This window comes from Pleurodeles waltl, chromosome 1_2 (assembly GCF_031143425.1).
Source record: "Pleurodeles waltl isolate 20211129_DDA chromosome 1_2, aPleWal1.hap1.20221129, whole genome shotgun sequence".
NCBI lineage: Eukaryota > Metazoa > Chordata > Amphibia > Caudata > Salamandridae > Pleurodeles > Pleurodeles waltl.
The window spans coordinates 360,667,077-360,693,395 of record NC_090437.1 but is presented as its reverse complement, the minus strand read 5'-3'; the positions used below and the strand labels follow the sequence as shown (position 1 = coordinate 360,693,395).

The window sequence follows — 26,319 nt, the reverse complement described above, 5'->3', positions numbered from 1 at the left end:
TTAAGATAGGTCCCATTGGTGCTGGGCCCACTGAGACATCAGTTTCCACTGCAAAGCTCTTATGTGCTATTTGGCATGGTCATCATGCGGGAGGCTGGTAGGCTAAGAAGCCCCAGAGCCATCCTTACTGAGAACCAAGATAGAGGCTGAAAAATGTCTTGACTTTATTGGTGCGGATAAAGGAATCTTAAGTGTAGCGTATCCAGGATGTCTCTGATAAAGGGGCGCCCTCTGCGAAGGAGTCAGGGGATGTAGGTTGATTGAGAACCCCAGCGGTTCGCCGTCATATGGAGATGGTCCACAACTAACTGTGGAAATCCCTCAAATAACAACCACTTGTCAATGTAGGGGAAGGCTAGTAACCCGACCTCCGAACATGGGCAGCAAGCACTGCTATCATGTTTGTGAACACCCGAGGGGATGGTGAGGCTGAAAAGGAGCATAGAAAAGTGAAAGTGCTCACGGCCCACCTTAAACCACAGGTAGCGTCTGTGGGCTTACAGGATGGGGATCTGAAAATAAGTGTGCAGGCCTAGCATGAACATTTGGATAAAAGCACTTCAAAGAGTGGTGAAAGAAGGAGCATAGCTCCTGATCCATGCCTAAATTTGCAACAGGATCTGAAATCAGATTAGGTGGGGCTTATAGGTGGCTCCATTCATTATTTGTAAGTAAACGTGGCACTGCATGGTTCCACCTACCAGCCTGCAGAAGCACTGTTTTTTTTTTTTTTTAGTTTTCCAGATCCAGTCTTGCACCTAGGTAAATTCACAAGGTAAGAAGTCTTCAGTTAAAAGTATCCATCAGAAATTCATCATTATAGCTACAACAGAAATTATATATTTCTTTTACCCATTATTTTAATATATTCACAATCTTGGACCTCTCCCTATGAGTGGAAATCCCTTCTACTAGATTATGTACCAACAGTTAATTCAATAACTTATTAGTTGGGAAGCAGAACCAAATTTAGAGCAGATTAGAGCGTAGAATTATCAAGGCCTGGTCACTTGGCTGAACTGTCAAACATGTATCGCCACTAGCATATTGGAAAGTAATTGCCCAGTTTTGCACTTTGAGGGAGGAGGTTGACTACTTGAGAACACCGTAAAACAGGGGGCAGCCATTTCCTCAAACCACTTTGTCTCCAGTCCTCTACTTGTGCAGCACCAGATAAACAGGACAGCTGGGGGAACATACAGTTTCAAAATTTGCATTTTGGTTGGCCAGCTTTGGGTTTTGAACACATAAATCACTGAGAACAGGAGGCCACTGACAACTGGCAAGTTGTTAGTGAAAGGAGAATGTGGCTGTGCTGCCCCCACCTAGCTGCACAGCCTCTTTGGAGCCAGCAGTTCTCTGTACGTTGGAAAGACCTAGGCAATTTTACCCCAAAAATGAGGGAAAAGTTGAGAACATGTCAATAATGTAAAGAAAGGCCCACTTTTTAGCTTCAATGACAAGCAAACGTACAGTATAAAGAATGAGGGTAAATCCAAGCATTCTTTAATAAAGTGGGTAACTGCAGACTTTTCCCCCTATTTTCTAATTACATAATATAGTGTTAAAAGGTGTTCACCATGACAGCCTGGGCAGCACATGTGTCTTAGCCATGATGACAAGAGATGCAAGACTGATGTGGCTGAAGCAACCATGACAGAACCCAGATGTCGGAGCAGGGCATATCTGGCATCATAGTCTACCCTCACTGCTGCATTGCCTGTTCAACAGGATAGACAATGCAGCAGTGGGGGTAGAACATGGCGCTAGTTAAGATAAGCTGAGAATGCTAAAAGAATCGGGAGAGAGTAAAGTTTGACTGAGTAGTGCAGTGCTGAGAGCTAAGTAGGGCAGAACACTGACAAGGTGTTGGGTAGGGTAGTGTTGAAGAGTGGGGCAGGAAACCACTGGGACAGTAGGTCAGTAGATAAACAGGGATTTCATAATGGTCATCAGTGCTTGAACCAATCACCTTGTTGACTGTGCCAACTCCAGTATGCCTTCAGTATAATCTAGAACCCAATAAATTATAATCAAAAGTACAAATATGACTGTCCGCTAAAGAAAGACATCACTGAAAGATGTTTTACAGTTGCAAATGGATCATCTGAGAAGGTGCATGTTTAGTGTGCAACACACAGCAATGGATGGCTATTTTGCTTTGGAGTTGGTAAGGGTAACTACAGGAACCTAACTACGCTATACAGCTTCAGACAAAATAACCATTGGTAAGGTAAGTTTTTACATAGTCATTATGGGGAGAAAAGGTGTAACCCGGCCAGCAAAAGCTTCAAGGACTCCCACTGATCTATTCTGGTCTAACTCCCTTTCCCGCTCTTTCCAGCAAACAGTTTGAACTAGGAATATTCTATTTGTGATCATTGATATTAGGGTCTTGCCAAAAAGTCGTTCCTTTTAGATCGAAGCCTCTCCCTTTTGCATGACTTTGCTTTGCAGCCTTTCAAGGTCCACATTCATAGAACACAAGTATCTTTCTTATAATCAGATAACCAGACAATACATTTACATCCACTTTCAAATGTAATACAGTACAAAGAAATACTACTAAACAATTTCAAAGCAGATTAAAGAAAACAAGCTAAGGCATATTGAGTAAGACTGGTATCCTTGTAATTCCAACCATTGAGGGGTTCATGTGTTGCTTGTATTTGCTACACCTGCACAGCAGTAAGATTCAGGGATGCCACCCATTATTCACAACCTAGGAACTAATACTTCAGTGACGCTAAAACTCCCAGAGAGTTTTTTCCTTTGTCACTCATTGGCATGTTTTGCATGGGTAGATGGAAAAGATACACAGCAGCACACTACAGAATAATGACTCAGAAACCAATCTTGAAAAACGTTTCCATACAAAAAAATTTAATTTGTCACATAAAAAATTCTATACATTTGGTAGGCTAAAATACAGTTGGCTTCAGTACGCTGACAAACATTAAGTTTGTTGAGAAATCTGATTAGAGCAGTACTGGTAACTTTTTTTTTTTTTTTACATTTTGTATTACAAAACGTTTGAACTTCTTAAACGATACCACCATTTGAACTAATTCCATTGGAAAAAAGTACAGAATGCTCTCAGCACAAAAATACAGCCAGGTCTATCAGCATTGGCATCTACACCTTCTAAGACATTCAGTGCAAATACACGTGTGAGACACACAGGATTGTAAATCCTGCAGAGCGGTAATGGCGGTTATGTGTCATGGCAAGCCTGTTTCATACTGTAGTGGGATAGGAACAAATGTATGCAACATTATAAGCTTGTTTCAACCCTGCAACACTGTGCACAATGATATTAGGACAACCATGGTTGATGTAACCATAACAGTTATAAAAATTGTCTGCGGTGTTAAACCCTTCCCCCCACAAAAAACAGCATATTAAAAATGGACAATAGTTTTGATATGTAGAAGCTTTCTGTATTTTATAGGAAAGGATACATTTTGGGAGCAACAACCAAGTAAAACACAGTATGGTCATTTTGCTAAATAGATCACTTCATGTATGAATCTGAAGTCAGGACCATCTATTTTTGAAAATAAAATGCACTATTTGTATTAACTATGTTGTTCCAATAACTGAATCATACAGAACGGCTCCACTGAGACCAACCTTCGAACATTAGAGGGAAGTATTGCAGTGACCCTGTGTATTTACTTTGAGTAAAAGGAATTACATTGGTGTTTATAATGTGTTACTTTTAATAAATGCCTCGAAGAACAAGAACAAATATTAGCTTACGTGTTTCCACTGTAGAGGCAGGGGACCCAAAACTCCACAGTTGGGAATTAAGTGGTGGAGGATGGATAAGCTTCTCAGCATCCTCTGTCATGGATTAACTTTTCAACTCATTTTTAATCAAGCCTATTGGTTGGGCTCTGGAACAAGTGCATGTAATCACTCTTTTTCCCATTTTCCAGGCACCTTTCGATCAGCCTGTGTGCATAGCATACGATGTAAAACATCATGTGATTTCACAGAAAATTAACAGTATCACACCAACTAAATTTGAACTGTACAATCCAGCCATAAAAAAAGTGGACCTTCATGATCTCAAACAGTTTAAGAACACAAACACGGAATTGCTTGGTAAACAGTTTGTTACAAAATATTTTCGTGCTATGCCACATCATACAGAACATGGTACCAAAGTTAGTTCCTGTGTGAAAATAAGAAGAAACAAGAAAAAATTGCTCCCATTTCCAGAAGTAACGCAATGATACCTAAAGTCATAAAAAGCAAGCAGGAGCCACCAGCTCCTGTCAAAGGTTTGGCTGAGATGCTCAATGTAATCGTACAATGGCTGTTCTACAGTGCAGCACCATATTGCGGAAGCAAATCTCCCTCACCATTAAAAAGATGACTTAGGACTGAGCTCATGATTCAATGAGATCTCTTCAAGACAGTTTATCGAGCAATCAATAGCTTTTGGACAAAGAACAATGGAAGTAAAAAATAAAATTAAAAAAAAGACTTAAAATTACGTTTAGTTGGCTTTCCCACATCCGGAATATGCTTGCCACGATTTAGTGTTGTTAGAACTGACCACTATCCGCACATGATCCGGTTGTTCTTCAATGGTCTGCCCGTTTTGCAGTAGAAGAAGGGAGCTGAGCTAATGTAGTATGCCCAGCTCAGGCTGAAGATGCCTTATGCAGCAGAGAATCAAAGCACACAGAACAGCTGTCACATTTGAAGAACCGCAGCATACTACAAGCAAATCTGTCCAAGATGGCACAGCACGGATTATGTGGAGCAGCTGAGATGCAAAACATTTAACCTTTTTCCATTTCAGGGGATTGTCATTGGCTCATGCTTGGCCATTCTTTGTCCGGGTAACCAGTCTTGCTTAACATTCATTACACTGAGTCCGACCAAGAGGTGATGGCAACATGGCGCCTGCGCAGTGCTGGCCATCAGAATAGTCATAACATATCAAAGCATTTGTTTATAGATTTCTGATATATTGTCAAGAAAAGTAACAGTAAGTAAGATCTCAACTCCTCAGTTCTTATGTGAGACTTAGACTATGCAAACAGGGGAGAAAGTATTGCTACAGGTCTGTTAATTTGTCTTTAAACATGATGAATTTCCAACCCAAGAAAAATCAAGGAAACGGTCACAAAAGTTTTCGGAAATTAAACTTTTTGGATAATGTTTAGAAATAAAAGTATAACCTGTAGTTAGCACAACAATGAGACATAATGTTAGTCATTTCAAAGTTTTAAGACTACTGCTTACATCAAGTGACAAAAAAAAGCAATATAGATTAGTAGTGTTAAATAGGTTTGGACTAGATGAAAAGTTTTAGCTTTTGCATTTTATCGCTGGGCCTCTTCTATAACAATTGGTTCCATGCCCTCATATCAATTGAATATTGCTAACCTTTTACAAGTAGGCACAAAAACGTATCAAAAGCCTACTGTACATCAAAATAAGCAATGAAATACACTAAAGCATGAACTGTTGCAATAGTTACAAGGCTTTTCAGTAACCTTAGAAACAAGGGTGTTTACTTTCGGTTATCTGTGATCAGCCTCAAAACCAGTGAGTGGCTGAGGAAAGTTCTTGGATTCAAGAACCATCACTTGCAGTAACGGAGAGAGCTCATGTATATATCTTGTTTGCTAGGCACTGACACAAAAGTAGTACTCCTGCCTTCAATTCCTGTAAAGAAACCTCCCTTCTACTCCTAAAACTTCAGGATTAAAAAACAACTAGTAAATAAAAAACAAAGAAGTTTTGCAAATCATGCTCTTAACACGTAATAAACAACATGTATAATAAAGGAGTTTACAAAGGGATCTAGCAGTTTTAGGGCCATATATACTAAAGCATTTTTGCTGTTGTAAGCAGCCAGAATCGCAGAACAGGGCTGTTTCCGAGCACAAAAATACTTTTTCATACACATACAACACAAATTGTGATTTTGTAACGTGTTACTGAATCACAATTAGTGTTCAGTGATTCGGTATTTGGAAGGAGTTTGTGTAGGTCGTTCCTTCCAAATACTAAATTGCAGTGCTATGTATGAATGTTTTGCAACCGAATTACAGTAATAAAACATACATTTTTTATCTACACCTCAGGGGTGGTGGTAAACATTTGTGAATGCTGAAACAAATATTTTTTATGAGTGGGTAGTGGTCCAAAACTCTTAAAAATGACACAAACATTTTATTTTATTTTTTTAAACACATCTCATTTTTGTTTAAGAAAAACAGGCGGCATTTAATAAAAAGATTACTTTATTAAAAAAGCAATCCCAACCATGGTGGTCTGCTGACCCCAGCAGGCCACCATCCTGCAATGGCTGCAATTTCTAACAGATCTCGAATTGCGCCCAACCTCATTAATATTCATGAGGTAGGTCTATTTGCAGCGCCATTGGAGATCGCTATCTGAAGTTTGTAAGTTTTCTTATATTGGCAATTATGATTTCCTAATTATAACTCAGTAAAAATCGCAACTAGAAAATTGCAATTCCTATTTTTTTGTAAATATGGCCCCTGGCTCCTTAATGGTTCATATCAGTTAAGAATGGTTTCTGCTCTTTGCTTCATCAGTTAATTCCATGTAACAGTAGCCACTTCTGCCAAATAGAAAAATGAAACTGGAGCATTCTCTTGTAGGACCGCCGCGCAACTCTGTTCTCTCTCTCTCTCTAGATATATATATATATATATATATATATATATATATATATATATATATGTAGCTCTACAAAGCATTGCTACAGTTGTTGACTTGCTTAGTTAAACAAAACAGACTCCTAAAGTCAAGTAGAAAAAGTATTAGGTGCCCTTATTCTACATGCAGGACTCCGCATTCATGGAAAAATGTGGGCTTTGTTATTAAAACAACAAACACTGAAGTAAGGCCTTGGGTAAGGATCCACAGACAGATGAACCATCCTGTGCTCCAGGTATACAGCAGGCCACATGTCAGACGCATAATGCAAGGGGTGACTAGGAACTATTCTCTAAATATAATCTTGCAAATGACAATGATGTGGCAAATATAGTCAAGGATGTTGCAAAGAGAAGGCACACCAACCCTACATGAAACCTACTTAATTGGTAAACATGTCACTTCTTTTCTAATGTATACAGCTGATACATGCAGGTTTCTGCAGTGGCTCAAGGAGCGAGGGGATAATGATCTGTAAAATGACAGCGTTCATGCCACAAAAAATGTGGATTGACTGACTGTGATGGTTGGTTGGCAAATTTCAATCTTTTCATGCATGTGATTTTAGGCTGCTATACCAAAGATACAACTAAAAAAGACACCAAATCTGTGCAGAGTTTTGTGGACTCATATCGATGGGGAAACCTGAGCAGGGTAGCAGCTGGGGACGCACAACAGTTCTCTTTCTGCTCCAGAAAACCTGGTTCCCTCTTGTGTTTTGAATACCTACGCATCCTCAAGAGCACTGAAGGCAGGCTGAGATACACAAATATGCTTGTGAGATATATCTCATATTATACTCCGATATCCACTGAATTCGAGTCACAGAGATAAAGTCAGAGCTTGGGACCTGCACAACCATACTGTCTCAGACCACTGATTAATTTGAAGCGAACATGGGTTTGGTCGGACTCCAATATCACATTGTGGAAAGCATTTACATGGTGCTCAGGGAACAGGCTACCATAAAAGACAAAAGGTCTCAAGAAGGATTGCCTTCATAAAATAAAAGATATGGATGGGGTGTTACTAATGCTTGAGGGAGCTAAGATTCAGAATGCCTCCTTTTGCCTTGATAGGCAACAAAGCTTAAGCGACAGCAATACCGATCTGTCTTGAAGACAAAAGCTAAGGAAATAAGTATTTTAATCAACAGTGCCTCCAGGAAGTAGGAAATAAGGCTGGCAAACTCCCACCCAGTTGGATAAGTAGGATGAGAAGAGCAGATGGATCCCATTGGTTCACAACATCCCAGGGGCACTGGTAAGGAAGAGGTTGTGCTTCCATATATTAGAAGATACTAGTCTGCCTCCCATCTGGTGTTACTCAACAATTGGGCATTTACCCCACAAGATGAGCATGAGCCTGCTTACTGAAATGATGGGCATGTTATGAAACAAAGAGTTAAGAGATAATGATCTATGGAAGATCCAATCCAGTCCACTAGGCTGAGTCAAAGAGCACAGTGGGGCTTGGTGTGGAATGTGGAACAAGATTGATAAATCGGAGAGGCAAAATAAGACGATAGACCACCCCCTCGCAAGACTGCCATTACTTGAATGACCAGTTATCACTGCTGGATTTCCAGCAATGGGATAACATTGTCAAATCCAAGGTGAGCAACATGTGGGATGATGTGTACAAAGACATAAGAACTGGAAGCAGAATTTGGTCTCGCTAAGACCCAAATCTTTCAAATATCTAGAACTCAGACATGCACTGCACAAATATAAGGAGTGACTTTAGGACGTGGCAGAGTGCTCCCCTTCTGAAAAGAAAGTACTAGCAGAGACCATGCTGACGAATGAAAGGTCATCAATCTATAGAATACTGATCGATAATGCTCCCAACTGCAGAGGACCAGTGAGGGGATAACTGGACAGGAGACCTGTGGAATCTAGACAACTTCAAATGGGAAGAGGAGATATGGCCACCCGAAACATTTGTCATGAAGGTGTGTTTCCACCAGGTACATCTTTAAGTACTACAGTCAGCATACTATGCATCTACAGAACTGAAAGCTTTGGTCTCATTAGACACCATCTATATCTCAGAGAATGTGGATATAGGGGTGACTTTCTGCACATATGGTGTGAATACCTGTGAATCAAGGTGCTTTAGAGGAGGGCAGGAAACTGCTTATGAGGATAGCGGATGCAAGGAAGACAAAGCAATGAAACTGAATAAACTGAGGAGAAGGGGCCTGGAAATGTGGCCAACCACTTTCAACTCAAATACTGGAAGATGCTTTGCAAAACTGGACCCGACATAGCCAAAAGAAACGTAGCCAGCAGGTGGGGGATGTCCGAGGACCCTGCTTAAGGGATTGGTGCTATATGATGGAATAATGCAAAGTGAAGGAGAAATACCAAATTAAGAGCTGCCTGTGGAATTTTACAATGTTAAGTGGTAAACTGTGAAGATTTATGGATTATCCCAATACAAATTATTGATAATGTGCCTGCCATTTTGGAAATAGAGTATGTGGGGGCTGTAACCTACCAGGTTAATAATGAAGGATACATGCACATTGTCACTTATGTTTAGCTTTATATCAATAAAATGAGCATTGTTTAAATAAAAGAAAAAAGTAATGCCTTCTACCTAGCTAATGAGATTATTCTCTCAGGACACTTTGCCATTAGTATTAACGTTGAATGGTTATAAATAATGAACACATTGTCTTTTGCATTTCACTGCAATGTATTTCACTTGAGGGCAACATGAGTCCTTTATTCTGAGAGCCTGGTAAAGTTGCATTTAAAAAAAGGCAATATAAGATGTCCCAAACGTGCCAGAGTCATTTTATACATATAAAGGTCATCTATAACCCGTCATGGATACCTGAGAGACTCACGGTTCGAGCCAGGAACGGAACTTCCAAACATTCTGTGGTGTACTGGCGAAACAATACTTTAAAAAATAATTATTTCTTGAATAGATTAAAAAATAATGCATTGAGCAGTAGGATTCATAAGAATTTACCAAAACGGAAACTTTCACTATGCTTATTTTTAGATTGTGTGCGCTTGCTTCGCCTCTTAAGGTCGCTGGTGCATAAGTATGTATCTGCAGTAGTTGGTTATTCCATCCACTGTATTACAAGTGCATTAGGATATGCATTTCTGTAAGGACAATTTATCTTAACTCACTTGTAAAAAGGTGGGCAGGATATCCGTCAGTCTGTCAAAATCTAAATCAAGCCCCTAGTTATTTCAAATCTATTATTTTCATGTGGGCTGCAAATTGACAAATGAACAAATTAGTTCCTGCATTTGAGGCATTCTGCACGTACTTTCTCCTTCATTCTGTCAAACAGTCTCTAACATGTACAGTCTGGTTTGTGGACATTTTCAATGTGCCTGTGCCCGTACGATAGCCCACTACATTTATGTTTAGGACTGAAATGTTGACAAAAGTAACTCGAGTTGTCTAAAATATGCAACCAAATACATACTTTTAAGAAAATCACTGAGTGGTAACTATATTACCTACCCAACTACAAATCCTTAATTATTTCGCTGTTTTGGTCCAAGAATAATATTTGTTGTTTGCCTCTTAGTTTTATTTATAAACTCTAACCACTCTCTTTCCGATTAGGTTGGATTTGAACTCTGGGCTGGTAGAGTAGCTCATGCTTCTTCAGCCTTTTATTCCAAAAAACACCTGAAACTTAAGTAAATCTGATATGATAAAGTACATTTTTGCAACAGAGTCCCAGATCTGATTTTTGGAATGCATCATTAAGAACAAGAGGACACAAGACGAAAATAGCAACTAATCTTTGGGGGTGTAGACTAAAGCAACATTTTGCCACAAATTAGTCGAGACCAAACAACAATTTACATTTTCTAGCTCAGTCCCAACTGATACTCACCTGTGAGTCCTGCTCTCTATAATGAAGTTTGTCCAGCTACTGTCTGTCTGGAATGTTTAACCTTTGAGCTTTGCCTCATGCACATAATACTAAAATCTCTTTCAGGAACCAATTGTTACAGAAGTGTGCAAACGACAAAATAGCTTCCATTTTAGGTGCCAGTGTACTATGTTGTCATTTGATCCAGTTATATTTGGTTAACATGGATCACCATTTTAAAATTGTGACTGTCCCAAAAATTTGTTAGAAAATCTGTGCATTCAAGAGACGTAGCTTTCAGTTTTCTGTGGAATAAAAACAAAGCGTAATAATGGCAATGTCGCATGTAGTGTCACCCGTATGAAGAGATCACATAAATAATCAATGCCAAAAGAGGATCAAAACCCTGGTTTGTGATTGACAGTTTTTGTTTGATTGTGTTGGAATGTCAGGGGGATCCATAGCGGCTGGGTGAGATTCAAGCAGAACTTGTCCCAGAGGCCTAGAAAACAAAGTCATATGATACAGGTTTAGAAACATTCCAACCAAAGAAGAGAGAACTGAGGTCACAGATGGGAGCAGATAGAATCAACACATACAGCCGAGTAAAGCCTCTACCCATTTCCTTTCAGTGTAAAACACTAGTAATATATAAATGTGGTGCCAGAAGGTAATGGACTTATAAGAAAAATGTCTAGTTCTGCAGCATACAGAATATTCCCTGTAATATAAACCTGTTGCATTTGAACAACTCCCTATTTAAAAAAAAAAAAATCTTGTCTCATCGACAGGAGGTGATAGTGCAACCCATTATCATATCAAAACAGACCAGCAGACCAACTTGCATGGAATTAGCTTGCAACATCAATTTTGGAATATAGTGATCTGATACTGTAACTCTTTTTTTTTTATATAAGGGGCGTAACTATTATCAGGCTGAACCATATTTAAAATTATATGTTTTCAAGTGCTACTGCTGCTCACACCTCCTTCAAGTTTTCAGCGTACTAGTAACTTTAAAACAGTTACCTAATAACTTAATCTTACTCACTGAAGGTGACAAATACAGGCAGTGCCGGCACATGCCTTTATCTGTACCATAACTGCAGTTATTCCTCCTCTGCCTTATGTGACCACAATACCATATACTGTGGCAAACAGCATCATGTCATATCTGACATCTTCTACTCAAAGGTGACTAAGTATGACTAAATGAGTAGGATAAAAAGTGATGACTGGGTTGAAGGCAGCCAGTTATTTTGCAACTAACGAGTGGTACATGTTTCCAGATTTCAGCCACAAATGCGTTGGCTGTGTGAGATTCAGACCGGGCTGGCCTTTGTTAACTTGCTCGCTAAAAATATTTTTTTTAGGACTATGTTATTAACTCTTAGTAGAGAACCATCTAATTTGAGGATGAGTTTACTGAACTTGGTGAATTAAAAGGTCCATCAAAAGATTTAATTTAAAATAATATTTGTAATGTTACAGCAGCCATCTTGATCAACAACATACTTCATTTCCCACAAACCCAGGGAAAAAGTCAAGAATCAACTGTCCAATCAACACTAAGGACCCCTGAATAGTCATCAGTCCCTGCTGATGCCTCCTCTTTCTTTGCTGCTCCAGCAGCACAAAGTGCCACCAGCCTCTGGCCACATTTATTTCTATTTATTTAGTTAAATTTGATGGTTTTATCTTGTAGCATATTTCACAGTGCTTTTTTGTTTACAGCACGCCTGCAGGAACGCTTGGCGATCCTCCGAGGCCGCTCCTCTCACATTCCTTGCGATTCAGCACTCATGGCTACCCCGGTGCAGGCCACTGGCCCCTAGAGGGCACTGTGAGGTCAAAAACACTCACACAGCACATCATTTGACTCCCAAACTGTGAGCAACACCCCCAGGACACTCTCTGGAGTCAATCTCGGTCACCAGAATCTATTTTAGTGCATTCCTCGCACTTCGACCCACTCGCCTGGAGCAATCATGACCCTGCAGGGGTTTGAAGAAATGTGTGCAGCGCTCAATTAAGAGTGTCTCTTCTGGGAATTTAGATGTGCATGACATGAGGCCCAGGCAAACATTAGCCCCGAAATATCTGGTGTGCTGCAGGGTTTTTCCTGCCCTGTCAACGGGCCATCTGGGCTACAGTGTAAGCAGCTGGGTAAATCCCACTGTCGTACTACTTTCCTCTTAACTCCTGGTGACCCCAGGATACCATCTGTGTGTTGGTGCCCCACCACTCTAGTTTCTCTGTCATGAGTGACACTGAGAAAACATACAGAGGAGGGAAACATTACCTACCTCCTGCAAGAGTGCAAAATCTTCTAATATTTTCTAATGGTTTCTAATGTACTAATCGTTGGTGAATTAACACATGAAAACGGGTGACTTTCGTAAATGGTCACCATAATTCATTTTTCTTCTCTGTTTAAGCAAAACTTTAGTTATAATCATAGTTATTTTCTGGTGCTCAATGCTTACATAAAAGAGTGTGATTATTAGCTTCTAAATATGTAAACAGCTGCCCCTAGGGGGTTGCTGCGTTATATCTTACAAGGTCAGATTTATTAAGTCATTACACGAGTTTGAATGTTTTATTGTTTGAAATTGTCACTAATACGTGGTTTCTTCCTTGAGGATGGAAGTAAATGTTGCGAGCTGAAAAGTTTCTTCCTGAGAAGAGAAGTTTAGACGAGATGGAACAATGGAGTTACAGACGTGACGGAAGAGGAAAAGTTACAGTTATGATCGTGCCCTGGTTAATGTTGTCGTCACTGTATTTTAGGTTATCAAATGAAATAACTATTGGTTGAATCGTAAACCACCCCAAGTACTGACCAATCATAAACTTTTTGGAGTTTAGTATAACAATCTGGGTAGGACTCCCGGGTTCATTCCATTTTTCTTTGCGTTCTTACTCTTCTAAATGGTGGTTCGAGTCAGTCATATTAGCGATGTCGGTTTAGCTGTTGATAGGCCCAATTCTCTGAAGACTTATCAGATGGTGTCCTCTTGCTGAAGTAAACTGCATGTTGTTGTTCTATGGGTAATGTGTGAAAATTGCATTTTTATAGGTGTCTCTTTTGCTTTGCAGGTACGAGCTGCAACTAATTGTTTAACTGCTGCATAATAATCATGTTTTTTTTTAATAATAATGCGAGTTAGTGTGATTTTTCTAAATTTGTGTTTCTAAATTCTTTTCCATGAAGCCCAACATGTTAATGCTAATTTGTGGTTAGTGAGGGAATTTATCTTCACATGCTCATGATTCATATTGACATATTTTGATCTTTTGCCCTGATGTATATTTTACCTTTGTTACCAATCTTGGTGTTATTAATCAGTGTTATGATGCTGGAGATTATTTGTTTGATTGTTTTGATTAAACCCAGATATATAAGACGTTCTAATCAGTCATTATTGATTCTCTATGCTTATCATTTGTGTTTGAGAGTTTATTTCGTGACATTAGCATTGTTAATATAGAGAAATAAATTCACAAATCTTCTTAATAAGCAGGTGTGGTTATTGTTTAACATTTAGATACTTGAATATGATGACTATTGTTAATGATTCTATCATTCATTATTGACATCCCCTCAAATCTATGTTGTGTCGATCAATTGGCCTCTAGCACAAAATCCACTATTTAGTCTGAAGTTATAGCTAGGATTTCTTGGCGCTGCAGCACTCCCACAGGATGACCAGTTTTGCCAAATCCTGGGAGCCTCCTTCTGGAAAGCAGTTACTCAGGTAATGGCCCCCCGGAGCAGAAATTCCTGCAATCTGGAAGATATTCTAGGGAGCATTCTCCTTCCACCTTCAGGATACCATCACAACCGCCAGTGCCTCCTAAGCGCAAATGGGAAAACTCCTGGGCATCGATGTGGGTGCTTTTGATAGACTGAAGAAAGCATTTTAGGACCAATCCCAGAGCCCGGCACTAGAACACTTAACGAATCTCATACCCAGACCATCTGGGCTCCAACCTGTGGAAAATCCTGCGGTTTGCAGACTCCTCTTCTGGCTCTGATGCAGAGAATTAGTCAGGCTCTCACCCTTGGCACCCCCTCAGCCACTCCAACCTGCCAAGCAATCAGCCATCATCCGGACCTTAGCCTCAGGTATCCCCTCCTCAGACATGCTGGACCCTGAGGAACTCCTACACCCTAGGTCAGCAGAGTGGTCCCCAGTGGACAAAGTTGTGACCTACATCACTGGAAGGGTACATAAGCCTTTGGATAAAGAGATTTGCTACCACCTTCGGGCGGAATGCACTCGCCCATCTCTGGGCGATAAGGTGGCGCAGACACCTGAGATAGATGCCCGCATGGCCAACTTTCTGGCCAAATACATATGTGACCCAAAGAAGGGTTCTGATAGATCCTGGCGGGCTTGCCAGGATGAACTCCTGGACCTGTCCGGGCCCCTCACCTGTATTCTGGACATGGCAAAGGACGCAAAGGTGTCTTGAGTTCTCATTTCTGCTGAACTCCTGTCTGGATGGGCCCAGAGGGCCATTATCTTTTTGGAAAGTGCAAATTGAGCCAGATCAATCGAGAGGAGTTGCTCGCTTTTCATTCAAATAGATCCTAAACTGCGGGATCATGCCCCTCAGAAGGTGGCCCCATCGTCCAAGGGGGACTTTTTGATGACCTGTTTATCAGAGAACTTGGGAAGTTTGTGGCAACTTTCAATTTACTTGAGAAGGCCCAGTAATCTATCAAACATATTTTTTGCCCCAGATTTTCACTGGGGCTGGCTGCGGCAGGGGGCGCTGGGCCAATCGCTCAACTTCCTGCCCCAGCAGAGGATCTAGCAGTAGAAAGGGGCAATACTAAGACTCTGCGAAGTTCAGAAACTTTTACCTCACCAGAGGCTACTCCAAACACTGGGATAACTGAGGCGGCCATAAGGACGGTGGCAGTCAAGGCTCTGCACAAGGTGAGCATTCAATCCTTTCCTCATCACCACCTGGCAAGAGGCTACAGAGGTTCAGCCACAACTGGTTGGTCCTGACCTCACGCTTGGGTACGCTTAACCATGCACGTTTTCCGTATGGACTTTTATGGCTCTTCTACCCAAAGGGAACCTCCTACCTCACTGAGGGGGGGGAACTACTAGCCAAAGGTGCCATTGTACAGACATCTGAGGTGGGGGAACTACTAGCCAAAGGTGCCATTGTACAGACATCTCAACCAGCCAGTTTCCTTGGCAATATCTTTTGGAGAGAGAAAGGGGATGGCGACCAACAGCTGGCCATCAACCTGAAGGAGTTCAACAAGTGGCTGGTTCCACCAGTTCAAGATGGAGCGCATTCACCTCTTGAGGGACCTGCCCGGACCCAATGACTGGATAGTGTATTTCGATCTCAAAGACATGTTATTTGATGATCCTGATCTTTCCTCCCCATCATCGGTTCCTCTAGTTTCAATGGCAGGGGCAAAAGTGTGAGTTCACAACCCTCTCCTTCAGCCTGTCAACAGCACTGTGATGCACCCAGTGGTAGAACACCTAAGAGCTCAGGGTGTACGTCTCATTGTCTATCTGGATGGCATCTTTCTGATGGACCAGTTCCCCCAGAATATCTCAAAACATCTCCAGATGGTAATCTCCCTCCTGGATTCGCTAGGCTTCATTATCAACCAACATAAGTTGGTCCTTTCTCCTACTCGATCCCTAGTGTATCTGGGCTTTGTGGAAGACTCAGTTCGAGCCCCTCTCAGCCTTCCTTTAAGGAAGATGAACAAATTCAGACACAGACAATGTCAATTGGTAGCCAAACCCTGCACCTCTCTACAACAGATTGTGAGAGTTGGGACTTTTGTCATCCTCCAACCAGGCCAATTTTCACGGGCCCCTTCATTACCGAGCCTGCAGAGGCTTAAAGCTTTCCACCTCCAACAAGGACTCAAGTGACTCTCAAATAGTTCCACTATCAGAGGAGGCTCGAGTAATGATACAGTGGTGACTGGCCCACATGGAAGCTTGGAACTGTCGAGCGATATTTGGCTATCTACCAGACCTAATTGAAGAATCAGGCATCAGTGGCTCAGGTTGGGGCACGTGATGTGGGGCATTCTCCATAGAAGCCAAATGGTAATCTCAAGAAAAATCCCTACACATCTTGGAACTGATGGCAGGCTCCTTTGTGGTCCGGTGTTGGACCAAAGACCAAATGAAATGCTGCATCCTCCTAAAGATGGACAATGTGGCGGCAGTCCGTTACATAAACCACTTAGGCAGTACACATACAAAGGCCCTCTTGGACCCAGCTTGGAGCTTCTGGGACTACTGCCTCAAGAACCAGGTCTTGGTCACTGCAAAACATCTCCTGGGCATATCCAGTTGAGTGGCTGATTGGGACTCCTGTCACGTCACATGAAAGATACAAATCTTTGGTGTCTGCACCCATTGCACTTTCCAGACCGTCAAGTCCGGTGGGCTCCAATTTCAGGGACCTCTTTGCATCTCACCTGGAGCATCATCTTTCTCGATTTTTCAGTTGGCGGCTAGATCACAGGACCATTGCGGGGATCCACTTCCCCTGCTCATGATGATAACATGCCTCTCTGCCCAAGTACAGAGACAAGAGGTGGAAATGGTACTAATGACTCAGATATGGAAATTGCAAGTTTGGTATCCGGTTCTACTGAAACTTTCTTAGGATTTTCCAGTCCTTCTACCACTCTTTCCGGACCTCCTCCTGGATCTGGAGGGCAATCGCCATCATCTAGTAACAGAGGGATCTCTGTCTCTCATGGCATAGAGGATTACAGGGAATGGTGGAAAGTCCTAGGACTTTTGAGCCAGGCTGTGTTCTTCCTTTCGAAAGCATGGGCTGACTGCACCATCAAAAGTACAAATCTGCATAGGATAGATGGTTGGGCTGGTGTCACCAATGGCACCTGGATCCCATGGGGACAGAATTGTCCGTATTGTATTGTATTGTAATAGTATTTATATAGCGCTTACTACCCCTGACGAGGCGTCAAATCGCTTTTCGGTGAGTAGCATGCTACTCTGGAACCCAACAAGAATTAGTGATGGATTAGTATCAGGAAATATGAGTACAGTTTTAGTATTATCATCTTGAATTTTATTGCCTCCCTGGCCTCTGAAGGACTGGCTTATAGATTCATCAACACTTTCAGGTAGGCGATATCTGCAGGTAGGAGAACACCCATTGGTAAGGAAACTTCTGAGAGGCATTTAACTAGTCCTCCTTCCAGAGCCCGGTTATCCGATCTAGTAGGACATTAACAAGGTCCTCAATCATTTTTTGTCTTGGCCATCCAATAAGTATCTTTCAATAAAAGATTTCGGCCAAATCGACAACTCTCTTATTTTTACTGTTGTGCCTCAGAGTCTGATGTGAATGTACTGCATATTACGGGTAGAGTATTCACCCTGGACGGGGTTACTTTCCATATTTCATGATGAACAAAATGCAAAGCTGTGTGGGTTCTTATTCTTCTTTTTCAGATTCCCCAAAGCTGTGCGTAGTATGAAGACCGATATCCAACCCCATGGCGAACAGCAACTTCTGACTGCCCCCAAAAAGCCCCATAAAGCGGTATAATCTCCTACCACTGCTCAATGGTCAGCTGGGCCGTGCATGAGGCTGGCATTGTTATTAAGGCATTTGGGGGTTCATCGTGTCAGAGGGGCAATAGCCTCAAAATTATATTTCCCTGGGCGCTTGCACAGAAGATATCCTAGCCCTCCCAACAGTACATGAAAATACACCCATTCCCAAGACAGGAAGGATTTTACCCGTAAAGGTTGGTAAATGCATATATTTTGTATGTCATACAATACATGATTGTTGAATCACAAGTTCATCCATGGATATAACCAGATTGTTGTTGACTGACCAGGAGTAAATGATGCACGATTACTACATTAAATCGTACATGAGATTCATTCCAATTTTGTTTAATCTCCATCAGGATCAGACGGATTGAAACAGGACTGAGGACTATGTTACCCAGTTTCTGTCGCACAAAGAAAGAGGAGGCCCTGGCAGGGACAGAGGACTATCAAGGGGTCCCTGAGTGTTGATTGGACAGTTGTTTCTTGACTTTTTTCCTGGGCTTTTGGGAAACGAAGTCTTTGTTGTTGATCAAGATGGCTAATATTAATAAAGAAGCAAAGAAAGTACAGCATAATCCTTGCCTCCGTGTAGTCAGGAAAATGTTAATTCACCAAAAAGTGTCTTTTGGGTTGGAATTTGTTCGGTTTTAGTTTAACTGCATTTCATTGGTTATGCACTGAAGTGCTGTGTTACAGTTCATGGTTACAGATATGGTTGTCTATTCTGGAATGGGTATGGTGCTGTAATAGTAATAGTAAAAGTATAGCTTTTAACAATTGAAGAGGAACAGCTTTTCCTCAGAAAAGTATGTACATCGGCCATTTGGAAAGTGATGAAAAGGAGCATGAAAGTTTGTAATTGGTGTGAGATCAGTGTGGCTAATTGTATCATACGTGGAATTAAGGTTTTAAATGTGCAAATAATATTTTAGAAATCCTTAAATTATGTTTGTAAATTATACTTGTGGGGCCTTTAACTTCTCCAGGTGGAAAACAATCTTTCTCTGTGGCACATCAGAAAGTCAACATCATAAATGTGCCATAATACTTATTAAGCTGCATCAGAACTAGTTAACTACCAAAGATTGAAAGATCTAGAAAGAGTCCTGACTAGGCACAGAAGGGGCAATCTGACATTAACAGGGCGAGCTTGCATATCACCAGTACCATGAACATAGTCTGAACACTGCCATAAGGAATATGAGGGTAAGTCCCCTTTGTATATTTGGTTCCATTGCATCTTCTCAGGATTTCTTATCCATGACTGATTCAGTTTTCCATTTCTGGAGGTCCAGGCTCTTTTCCACACAAAGCAAAAGCATTTATTTCCACTGTGACCAAGTTTTTACACTTTTTGCATATCAAAAGCCGTTAAGTAAGGCATAAAGACAATGACCTCCACTCAATAAGAAACTCTTAAAGGAGAATGTTTAACTCTGTAAGATCCTGCCTTTGTGGTCTAGGCCATTGTAACAGTGGAACGTTTCATGGTCTCAATGAAAAAGGCCATGCAGGTTGCACAGGTAACCAAACGTTTTATTTCAAAAGTGCTGTCTCTGCCAATTAATATGACACCTCTTTCATAACTACTGGAAAGCCCCCTGCTATTTGGCAGGAGGTTCTGAACTAGATTACGGATATAACCTCAGTATTCACATCATACCAACTGAAAGAAAGGGAGCAAGACAATGCCATGAAGAGTAAGATGAAAGAATATGCACATCCAAGGGACAGGCCAAATATGAGAGATCGTATCAAGAATCTTTAACTGATCTTCATTTTTACGTCATCACTGTTATCATTCATATTTCAATGATCACAGGGTGGAAGGACAAGCAGACTATTTCGCAACTCTTAAATACTTCAGACATTCAAGAGGGTCACAGCTGACCCAGTTTGTCCATAATTCCATTGCTGCCCCAATCTACAATGCTCTCAAAGGCAAGAAAACCACGTCTCTCATCTTTGTTGGAACAACAGACCCTAAGAGACTTTTCACTGTGATGCACAAAAACATATTTTGCTTTTTAGTTTGTGGGGGAATGTAGTGTCATACTTGTGTATCACTCAGCGGCAGGCATGCCGCACACAATTCCAGTGCATGCACTAGAAGATGTGAATACCAGGAGCTGAGGCCAGGGGGGCAAAAGCATTGGCTGACACAGAATGCATTTTCACTTCATAAGCCTCTCTGATGTCACCCATCAAAGAATGATTCAATGAGACAGCTGATATTGTGTGGTCCCTGGTGCAAATAACTTGATATGCTACAGGCTCCAATCATGTCTGATTTTTCCTGACAGCAGACCGGTGTCCTAAAGAATTCTAGGCATGAAATGGAGTTATACTTATCATTAATATGGATTCTATATAGTGGTTGTTGTTGCAGTATTTCAGCACAGGAGCTCTATGAAGAAGAGTTGCTAGCATCAAATTGTATTACTCGTTTCATTTATTTCTAAAAGTATTACATTTCTGATAGCAGGGTGGAATTTGCCTTTAGAAGCTTGTCTAGAGGTCTTTGCAGAATACAACAGAGTTGCCTTGAGAAGCTTGTCTAGAGGACTTTGCAGAATGCAACAGAGTTGTCTTGTATACAATGCCAAAAATGGTACTTGGCATGAGTTGTTCACAAATCAATCCCATATATTAGATTAAATGTATCACATAGCTAGTGAATCTCCTGAAATCTTTAAACTGTTTTGATATTAAGGCTTTTATCAACGCTGTTTTCTTTACCCAATATTTACAAAAAGAACCTATGGCATGCACTCAAATGATTTAATATTGCCTGCTTTTAAAGGGTTACTTGGCTTCAACAATGCAGAGTAGTGCTCCACAAGTGTGGATCCATAGATCCATGGACATTAAGCAAAAGAAGAAATACTATATAGTCTCTGTAAGCTTAAAAATAACTATTTATCTGTTTCTGATGCAACTTAATAGCACTAAAGCATCTACAGGAATATTTGTAGGTAGCTGAATTTGGTAGGTTTATTTATAGCACAGAAGCAGGAAAATCTCTAAGTCAAAGACTTTCAGATGTCCATGTAAAATTAAGATCCTGGATGAATGCATATTTTACGTGTGCCAACCTCACTATTTAAACCTACAGCGTAAATAGTGCCTATACCAGAAATTTAAATTTACTAGGAAACGTCCTGCCCTGCGGACCACAGTCACTGTCTTCTGATGAACAACCCCACTTAAGGCAATAGCAGCCTAATAGCGACAACCATCACAGTCAAAGCAAATCAGAATCACCACAAGGAGTTGAGAAATATTTCCTGCACAGGTTTTAAAGGCTGTGAACATTGTTTTTCTCAGTGATTCAGCTCAGACCTTTCTCTGATACTTTTCTCCCATAGAATGTGGCTCAACAGTTAAGACTAATAAAGGCATGCTTTAAAACAACCAACACGCAAAATCGCCTACTGCAAAAAGTGCCAAATCGATTGTTCTTGTGAAACTGAATTTTCTTAAGAAAGAGTCAAGTCCCATACTGAGGTACAAGATTGCCCCATCTGCCTGAAAGCCTGGCCCTCATAACAGGGCACACTAAGCTTTTTCACGTTCGCACCTGGTGCGCTGATTTCCTGTATTAAAGCAGCTACTCGTCATCAAAACCTGTAACAGCGTCCAGTATAAAAGTGGCTTTCTCAAGACTACCAGGAGTGTGCTTTTATCAGTGTGCTTTGGTAGAAATCGTCACAAAACAAGGAAGAAAAGAAAAATAAACAGGGAGAAAAAATGGAAGACAGAGGCAAGAACACAATATCAACAAAAGCACATTTGGTACAGATGGAAGAAAAATGTTTCCAGTCAACAGAAGGAAGGCCACACGTTTCAGTTCACATCAAGATGTGCAATGTATTTTTGCTAGGCGAATTACTGTTTAATTACATGACCACCATCTTCCTCATAAGGGTTTCTTCAGCTGTCAGCACAAGAAACCTCTATTTAAGTCTGTTTTCTGTTTAAAAAAAAACAAAAAAAAAAAAAAGAATATCGATCATAGTTTCACATTTTCAGCAATTGTTTACATTTTTATGAATTCTCAAAACGAATGGTCAAAATCCTAGCTTTCTGAGAATAAAACAGATGGAGGTACTTCTGCTTATGCTAATTTAAGGGCCATTAAACCATCTTGCTGCAAAATAAAAACAGTGTGGCTCCTTTCAGTTGGCTTTTACAGGAGATGGTCTTAGCTGTGATACAAACTCTGCCGTTCCGATGATTGGCAAGCACACACATAGAAAGAGTAGGACGTCCTGAGTGATGCAGAGAGCAAGGGCATCACCCGAAGCCACCCAATCAGTGAAGACAGAGAGAGGCAGAAAGTAAAAGTGAAATTCCTGGAGGACGGCCAGTTGGTGGTCCGCACCTACCATCGGTTTCAACTCTCTGCCTTCTGCTCCACTTCCTCGACTGTTATCTTTCATTGATTTTCGACTGTTCTCTACAAACTCCTGTAAAGCAAAAACAGGGAAATGGGGCAAATTCAGTTTTCCCAATTTATTAAAAAGAACATTTTATTATATATTTTTAAACATCGTTTGTCTCAACCACAAACTTTTTTTGCCCCACCAAAGTTTTAACTTTCCATAAGGCACTCCAATAACTAACTTTACTCTTGCTGGTACTTACGTGAACACCCACGAAGTAGACCCTACTAATAGACTAAGATTTTTGGTGTCTATTTTGCTATGGTTATATTGCGCAGGTGTGACACCCAGAGACAAAGGAATGATTTCTGTAGCCAAGGGACGTACATACCAAACAGTGCTACAAAGGACAATAGTTTACATAGCTCATAAACCACATAGAAAAGGAAAAGTGGTCATAACTAAAAGAGTACACCAACATGCAATGTTTTCATAAGGTTCCTTAAACACTCAATACAACATTCTGCTCAAAGGGGAAGCTCTTGTTGTTTGGAAGGAATGATTGAATTCTATGTCGAAATTCCTCAAGAGAGAAAGCACACTATGTTTTAATACATCATTGACTGTTTTTTGTACTATATGGATGGACCATGGAAGATTCCAATAAAACATATGGGGATATAACTTTGGACCACCGGTCACCATAGAAGAGTGATTCTCACCTGTGACAAATGTATCCCTGAAGAACTTCCATTATAGAAAAGAAATGAAACGTATTAGCTGTTTTTATTTCACAAGGAATGGAGATTAAATGAAATTATTAAACAGAATATAGGACTCTTGGCTTTAATTCCGTATGGCACATATTGAATGAGTGAGCTCCAAATTAATGACTTTAAAGAGTAAGGGTTAAAGGCAAAAAAAGTGAAAGCATGCAAAGTTGGGTCAGGTGAACTGAAAGGACGAAGAGTCTCCAATTCTTGGGGAGGGGATTGTTAAAGGCTTTTATTTACCTTAGTGTTACTGTGATCACCGCTGCCATTTCACCTGGTAATGTTAACTACAGTACAATGGTGTGCGGCCTCTCACCTAAAAAGCCTCACTTTCATGCTTGGCAATAGTAAGTGAGAATTCTCTAATAGCTTGCTCAAATGTGAAAAGTTCACATTTTTGTATTAATTTGACGGATCTGTCTCACGGGTTTCTTCCACACTTGCTACACACACTTTGTTTCAATTTGGGCCAGGAGATCTCCCCTGGACCCATAGGTGTAAAGATCTATACAGTTGCTAATGAATATATTTGCTTTAGCATTTTATACTCAGCAGATGCAGGGGGACTTCTTGTCACCCAGCTCTAGGATTTACACAATAAGATTTTTCTTTTAATAAACTTGCTCAGACCTGAAGTAGGCATGTGAGCATATCTTCTACACTTCCGAGTCCTGATTAAATTACAGGGTAATTGTTTGGGACAATTCCCCACTGTGAGTCGTCAACACCTTTGGCTGTGCTCTAGACAAAATCTGGAAACTAAGATCATGGAATCACAAACAATATATCTCAGACGGGTGCTCTAGAGTGGACGACCTTGTGAGGAGACAGTTAATACAGCTCAGCAGCAGATATTTAGATAGGAAATAACTGTGCTTGGATAACAAAAGGTCAGTTGCTGCCATCTTCTTTCAATTCCCACCAAAGGCAAGTTTTCATATTCCACATTTCAAAACCCATGCTTAGTAGATGGCTTCTACATGCCTTATTCACAAAATGGTCATATCAGTACAGGCACATAACAAGCATGCTCTTTACATAAATCCAGACTTCCATTTCCTCTTGAACATTCACCATGTATCTCTCTTTAAACAATATCTACTGTTTCTTCAGAAAAGGGGAAGTTCCTCCATCCTCAACACCATCATGGCACCACCTGCTTCAACACACTAGAATAATGAACAGATCTAACAGCTTCCTTATGCAGTAGCACCGTGAAGACACAAATCCAACCTCATTTTAGATGCCTTCTATTTCTCACACTTTCACCATCGTGGTCTAATTTTAAATGCCACAGACTTTTTTTGAGGGGACTAAGCCATGGTGTTTCTACACTGTACCAATGTCTATGATAAGAATTACACACTGGGTCTACATATTTTGCCAAGGTAAATGCTACCTTCAACATAGGCACAATTGATCACCATAGATTAACTTTCCAAGAACAAAATACATATGGTTGAGGTTTGGGTGGGAATGCAGCTACAACCATTAAGGGACCACAAGCATTGCTGAAAGAAGGTAGACTGCATGCCATATTTTGCTCATGCTAAGAGGAAGACATGCTGGCAGAACATGAGTTAAATCTCACAGTGACCTGCAAATGCAGATGAGGCACGTAGTAATGAGTCATGACTATGATTATAGGTCATTGAAAATATAAATTTCAATAAGGGGCAATCGTCGTAAACTACCAGAGGTTTTTTCCAATCCATTCCAAGACCTACAGGAGAGGCCTATGGAAGAATTTAATACATTTCACTTGAGCCATAACAAGGTACTGACCATGCTGCAAATAAAATAAGGTTCATCATTGTACACAAGAAACTTTCTTGAGCCCAAAACACTTGAAGATGAGCATACTGGATCCTTATTGTTACCAAAACAATTCAATATATCAGGAAAATGCAAACTGACTGGGGTCCATGATAAGTGTGCTATCTCACTGAGCTGGGGAACATTGTCACACGACTCTTGCAGGCATAGGGGCCTGATATTGCAATCAGTTTTGGTTGTGCCCTGTAAGTGATTATTTTGGAAGCAGGCTCTTATTTGCCAATCCTGCTAATCTCTGCATGCAGATATAGCAGGCATTTTCTTAATATCAGGCAGAGCATTCCCTGAGCATTTCCCTGAAACTACTGCAGCTGCTGCGTTTGACAGATATTTAATAATTCCTGAATGATAAACTAACATGGGAGATTTGCAGCAGTCATTCCGAACACATGAGCATTAGGCAAAGCTTCAAAAGTCTACGATTAACACGCAGAAAGGTGAGATGAGATGAGAATTTTCAAAGCTCCCAGAGCTATTTATGATTACACAAAGAAAGAGAAAAACTAACATGTCAGCTACGCTCAGTATCAGAACCCCAGCTACAGTAAACCAGGACTGCCTGAATTGGGCAGTACATATCCTGTGGCACGGAAGATTCCGAGTATAATCATGTTACCATCTGTAATAAACTAACTAAATTATTTTCTTTCATATTGGTTTGCATCACAAAGAGACATATTAATCACAGAGTAAAATCTAAACATTCCTCATGACAATATGAAGCGCTCACAATGAACCGGCAGCAGAATTTCACTACAGGCTTAATGCTGTGTCAGGCTTTTAGTTGGTCAAACAACAGTGTAGTAGATGGAATGAATACTTGAATAAATATGAGCCACTAGCAAATCACTTGGGACTCATTCCAGTCTATAATTTTTCGCCCATCATAGCACTCTAAACAGAGGCTTATTCGAATCAGTACTGACCCTGCTTTTCCTAGCAACAGTCCATCACAAAAGCAAAGCAAGCTACTCCACCAAAAGGGAACACAAGACCAGTCTCTGCCTATTTGGGCTTAGTCAGTAAGGTTCATCTTGAGTCCTATGGCACTGGGAGTACAAAACTCATATTAGCCATACCCATCGCACTTAGGGTGTCAACTACGGCCAACAACAAGGTGATGGATTTAATGTTTGAAATGATCTCAACCACTGGCG

The 26,319-nt window shown here is 40.7% G+C and overlaps 1 protein-coding gene across 1 annotated transcript in view; it reads right to left on the bottom strand.

Moving 5' to 3' along the window:
- Window positions 1-2,856: 2,856 nt before the first annotated feature.
- SLC44A1 (solute carrier family 44 member 1) overlaps window positions 2,857-26,319 on the bottom strand; it is a 417,537-nt gene continuing 394,074 nt past the window's right edge. The window contains exons 15-16 of the mRNA XM_069239753.1: window positions 22,557-22,637; window positions 2,857-11,069 (exon numbers count right to left, since the gene is read on the bottom strand). Coding sequence (XP_069095854.1) covers window positions 11,046-11,069; window positions 22,557-22,637 — 105 coding nt within the window. The 3' untranslated portion in view covers window positions 2,857-11,045. The remainder of the gene's footprint in view (window positions 11,070-22,556; window positions 22,638-26,319) is intronic.